Source organism: Haematobia irritans, chromosome 5, assembly GCF_050003625.1.
Source record: "Haematobia irritans isolate KBUSLIRL chromosome 5, ASM5000362v1, whole genome shotgun sequence".
NCBI lineage: Eukaryota > Metazoa > Arthropoda > Insecta > Diptera > Muscidae > Haematobia > Haematobia irritans.
The window spans coordinates 157,958,694-157,964,458 of NC_134401.1; the positions used below are offsets into that span (position 1 = coordinate 157,958,694).

The following is a 5,765-nucleotide window of genomic DNA, read 5'->3' on the forward strand; positions in this document are numbered from 1 at the left end:
GATATTTCAAAACACAGTTGCATATGTGAAGCCTATATAGATAATCGCAAACTTAAATACACGTTTTTCAAAGCAAATAAAAAGTACACAAAAATCTGATTATTAATTGACAACCAAAACAATCGACGGAAACAAATGCGAAAAATTCGTCGACATTTTTTTTTGATTTTTTTTGTCACATAATTTGAATTCATTATTACCGTATAATACATTCCATACATAATAAAATGTTTTTTATATAAAATTAAAAAAATTTATTGTTATCGTACATGTCTATGATGTAAAATCGAATTTAGCGAATTTTTCACGAAAGTTTTTAACTAAACTTGTCTCGGTTTCCGTATCCAACTTGCAAGCTCTCCAGTCAGTTTTTTCGTCACAATTTAAAAGGTTCTCCGAGCAAAAAACATCACTGAAAAAATCATTAAAACATTATAATTTTATTGAATTAATTGCAATAACATTAAGCAATTAATTACAAAGTTATTAAGTGGTACTAAGAGCAAAGATTTTTCAAAGCTGTGGTCTCATATTTTTCAAATTCCCTTAACTTAATAATAAGAAAAAATATATAAAAAAATTATATACAATTTCACAACACATACGTAATACGCTTTGATACCAAACAAAAAAATCCACTTTTTTGTCAAAAAATATAAAAAAAAAACAATTTCGGGAACATTTTCTTTGAAAATAAAATATTTAGGTCTAAAGAAATTTACAAAAAAAAATACATTTAATTTTGCTGTGTTCAAAATATCGAATACATCCATTTATAAGTTAGGCTCGACGTTTTGCTTTATGATGTATACGCTATTCCACGTTATGCGGATATGGATCCCGCGGTCGGATGATGCGGGAAAGTGGGAGTTGGTTTCAATTGACAATGTTAAGATTTAAAATACTTACCGAGCATAGTGAATGGGAAAATGTTTCATCTGCCTTGTGATCAACGTGGTATCGTTTGGCAACTCCGCAACAAAATATGGACCCTGCTGGGGTAACATTTGTGACGATGTCAATGGTGGTATGGTTTCAAACTCTAAATTATACTCCTCTGATTTGTCTTCAAAGGCGTGTTGTATTTTCCATGAATAACCTTCATCAATGCCAAAGACATTGATTTGCAAATGTGATGTTTTATAATTCCTTTCGGTAAAACAAACCACTTGATTTTGTTCCTTAAAGAATTTCTTTAAGGCTTTTTTGAAACGTGTTAGTTCCTTCCAATCATCCTCAGTTAATTGGGCAGCACAAGGTATATGAGTTATAGATAAAATTAAGATATGGAAATCATTTATGGGTCCCTTTGCCAGGGCCAGATAGAAATGTGATCCTATAGTAATAATTAAATGTTTCTCCACATTCGGACATGACAAACAAAACCAACAAATATCTGAAAATTTAAAGTTATTTACTTTGTTTTAATTAGAACATCGTCAATTTGCTAACCTTGATCCCACTGTTGTACTTTAGGTTTTTTATGTTGATGGTCATTGCTTTTACGTTTGCGATTTTCATTTTTAGCTTCCATATCGAAAAAGTATTGTTTACTTTCTGTCTGCAAAATAATTTTTTTTATACGACATATACTGAGAAAATAAATATAGACAAGCTCAAACCTCCTGGCCTTTAAGTTTTAGATTGCTAAAATTAAGCTCAGCATAAGGGCTTTTAACTTCGTTGGTAGTCTTCTGTATGAGTTCTAAAACTCGCATTTTTTCCACAGGTGTTAGACTCAAAGCATATATGTATTTTTCTTTATTAGGATTTCCTACCTCGGCCAATGAAATAAATCGTGTACATAATTCCAACTGGGTTATTTGGTCAGAGGGTAACCTAAGATAATCAGTTAAATAAAAGAGGATAAACAATTTCGGAAGATCTGAAGGTTTACCTATATGGAGGAGGTTCATAATACTTTTTACTCAATCCACACACATGGTATCTTGGCTTAATGTCTCGGCTCAAAAACGCTATTAGTTTTGAGGCTTTGCTGTTCTAAAAGAATTTAGATATTATGGGAACTTTTGCTATATAATTTTAAAAGTCGTACCTCATCCTCCCGAATTCCATAGGGCCATTGTGATGTTACCAATATATCAACACCACGGTAATCGCTAGCCGAGGATTTATTTACCAAACAGGAATTTCGCACTGACTCAATGTCCTCTAAATTGAAATAGAATTCTTCATCTTTTTCTTTTTCTGGCTTTTCAATGCCACTAAGATATGCAATTTTCGTTCCCGTTGACAATGTATAAAGTCCGCGTTTACCCAAGTATGTTAAATTTGAACATATTTCTCCATCCTCGATATCCTCATAGTATTTCAAGGAGTTTACATTATTAGGTCCCAAAATATAGGTAGGAACGGGAACTGAAATTGCAAGCTTATTAGATACTAGCTTGAATGTAATTTTCCGAATACTTACTGATTTTATTCCCGTTTTGATAGGCAATCAATTCCTCATTTTGTTTTTCGTCCCCAGAAAAGAAATCTCCCACACATAATAAGATTTCAAAGGGTCCCGCTTTTTTGTTAATGCTATCGACCCTTTGAAACAGTTGCTTAAAGTGGCCATTAACATCACCACATACCAACCTAACATGTATTATTTTAAAAGAAAAAGGGCATGAAGTCTTAATTTTGTATTGATTATATAGGTAAGCGCCCTAAAATAACTTACACTTTTATTTTCGAATCCATGTGGCTTTTAATCGAAATCAGCGGTTTTATTTTTTTTTGTTTTGGTTCCAAACAATAAACAAAAATAAAATACTTTTACATACTTTTACATTTGCAAATGTCAACAAATTTGTCATTAAAAACGTGATGGACCGTTCAGACGGCTAAGTGTGTAAATATAACCATTGCGATGGACGATAAGCGTCGTCCAGATTATAAGTTTTTTTCGGACGGAATGTCTGTGTTTGTAAAGTATGCATTTTTATGGGATCAATAACACATTTACCTAAATCAGTCATCGCCGACAATTCGTATCGATTGGCCACACTGTAAGATTCTTTACAAACACAGACATTCCGTCCGCAAAACTTATGGCGTTTTCTTTTCTTGTAAAAAATGCACACTTTTTTTGCATTTTGCCCGGAAAATGTACTCTGTAGGTTCTTTTCTAAAAAAAACAGGCAAAAGTGCGAAAAGGCTTCGAATTCTGTTGTGAAAATAGCGCCACGCATAGAGGCAAATTACGGGCATTTTCAGCACTGCCAACAAACGAGAGTGCTGCCATTGCCCTGTTTCCTTCTTTGAATTCTTTTCTGCCCGCTGAAATGATAGCATTTTTTAGGTTGCTGGTAACATTTATAAATGCGCATTCTGTACAGACAAAATGAAGGCAAAGCACTTTTTTCAGAAAAGAAAACACCATTATATTCTTGACGGCGCATTATACGCTTTACAGATTATCAGTTATTCCGGACGGAATGTCGGTGTTTGTAAAGAATCTTACAGTGTGTCGGATCGATACGACTTGTCGGCGATAACTAAATAATCGGTAAATGTGTTATCGATCCCATAAACATGAAGCAGTATCGATTATGCCTTCGGACTTAACTTATAATGTACACAATATATGGGATATGTTCGACGCGAGCACTGTCGTCCGGAATAACTGATGGTCTGTAAAGCGCATTAGACTCGTGTAATCGGTTATTTCTTTTTTTATTTTCTAGCGTAAATTTCCGCTATTGCTATATATTCCATGAGGCGTTTTTATCGATTGTTTACATTTTGCAAAATGTGTTATGCGCTTTACAGACTATCAGTTATTCCGGACGACAGTGCTCGTGTCGAACATATCCCATATATTGTGCACAGTATAAGTTAAGTCCGAAGGCATAATCGATACTGCTGCATGTTTATGGGATCGATAACACATTTACCGATTATTTAGTCATCGCCGACAAGTCGTATCGATTCGACACACTGTAAGATTCTTTACAAACACCGACATTCCGTCCGGAATAGCTGATAGTCTGTAAAGCGCATTATTGGCACGCAAGCGAAATTTCCGCGATAAAATGTAAACTATCAATAAGATCGTACAAAATTCTTGTTTTTTTATAGAGAAAAGGTGAACAGTCGATAATAGAGGTGTGCGTGTGACACGAAATTTTCGTGACACGCGTGAATAACGTGAGTCATGAATAAAATCCAAAGCAACTCTCGTGAATGTGCGTGAATGGGACTAAAATAAATATGTCGTGAGTGAGAAATAAAATCGGTTCGTGAATGTGCGTAAATAAAATTTCTGCAAAATTACGCTTACGAATAATGCGCTTTATGCGCTTTACAGACTATCAGTTATTCCGGACGGAATGTCGGTGTTTGTAAAGAATCTTACAGTGTGTCGGATCGATACGACTTGTCGGCGATGACTAAATAATCGGCAAATGTGTTATCGATCCCATAAACATGCAGCAGTATCGATTATGCCTTCGGACTTAACTTATAATGTGCACAATATATGGGATATGTTCGACACGAGCACTGTCGTCCGGAATAAGTGATAAGGTTGAATTACACACCATGCGTCAATCCGTGCGTTGATGGAAGGGTTGATATTTTTCAGTTTGAAGCACTCTAACAAAACTATTGCTTTCAAAGAGAAGATTCAACTCTTCAATCAACGGACGCATTAACGCATAGTATGTAACTTAACCTATAGTCTGTAAAGCGCATTACAGAGTATCAGTTATTCCGGACGGAATGTCGGTGTTTGTAAAGAATCTTACAGTGTGTCGGATCGATACGACTTGTCGGCGATGACTAAATAATCGGTAAATGTGTTATCGATCCCATAAACATGCAGCAGTATCGATTATGCCTTCGGACTTATAATGTGCACAATATATGGCATATGTTCGACACGAGCACTGTCGTCCGGAATAACTGATAATCTGTAAAGCGCATAAAATCAAGATTTAATTCATACTCGTATGTTAACTGAAATTAATTTAGCACTCCAACTATATTCTATTTTTGAATTTTGTAACCTTTGCTGATTTCCGTTTGGAAAATGTCGTGAATCGTGCGTGCGCGTGAGTCTTTAAAAGTAGTTCGTGCGTGAGTACTGGTTTTCATTTCGTGAATATGAATTAAATTTCAGCCACGCGCACACCTATAGTCGATAACATGGTCTTAAATGCCGTAGCAAAAGTGACAACATAGAGGGCTTAAAGCTTGGTATGCGGCTCTTACGCAAATTTCACTTACGTGCCAATAACACAGTTTTGTAATGTATTTCTTATGAGAGCAAAATATAAACTATCGATAATAACGCCTCACGGAATTTTCGTTAGCAAATATAGCAATACATTTCTTATGGGTAGCGGAAATTTCGTTAGAGCTGCATATCGGCCTTTAGGTTCGATATGACACTATTGCAAAAATTCTTGTTGCATGCAATACAATTTTATTCCTGATGGGTAGCGGAATTTTCGCTAGAGGTACATATCGGACTTTCGGGAAAATCTTCCAAACCACAAAAACACCAAAATGAATCAGCCATGGTTTACCTTTTTTCAGTGGAATTTGGGATGAGTTGCAAATATTTTTAATAATGACCCCTCTCTTCCAACAAAAAGTGACCCAACACGCCGCAAAGCCAACAAAAAAATATTTTAGTTTTTCGATTTTAGTCTTTATTTATTCTTTTTTTTTGGATAATTAAGAAACTGTAATTTCAATAAACTTAAATAATTTATCAATCTTCTCCTCCAATTGTTTTTGTCTTTTGTTTT

At 34.8% G+C, this 5,765-nt stretch overlaps 1 protein-coding gene across 1 annotated transcript; it reads right to left on the minus strand.

Annotated features, from left to right (window-relative positions):
* Positions 1-230: 230 nt before the first annotated feature.
* LOC142240563 (CWF19-like protein 1 homolog) lies at positions 231-2,814 on the minus strand. The gene is made up of 8 exons (XM_075312260.1): positions 2,690-2,814; positions 2,435-2,604; positions 2,057-2,379; positions 1,898-2,001; positions 1,623-1,839; positions 1,453-1,561; positions 910-1,396; positions 231-412 (listed from the first exon to the last, which is right to left on the minus strand). Exons 1-8 carry the CDS (start codon positions 2,707-2,709, stop codon positions 274-276), a joined length of 1,569 nt encoding a protein of 522 aa, XP_075168375.1. The 5' UTR covers positions 2,710-2,814; the 3' UTR covers positions 231-273.
* Positions 2,815-5,765: the final 2,951 nt, after the last annotated feature.

Bases quoted from the DNA above. Each gene is read 5' to 3' on its own strand.
- LOC142240563 (XM_075312260.1), bottom strand. From the start codon at position 2,709: ATGGATTCGAAAATAAAAGT. The intron at 2,380-2,434 runs GTAAGTATTCGG...TTGCAATTTCAG, and splicing joins TCAAAACGGGAATAAAATCA to TTCCCGTTCCTACCTATATT. The intron at 413-909 runs GTAAGTATTTTA...TGATTTTTTCAG, and splicing joins TTTCCCATTCACTATGCTCG to TGATGTTTTTTGCTCGGAGA.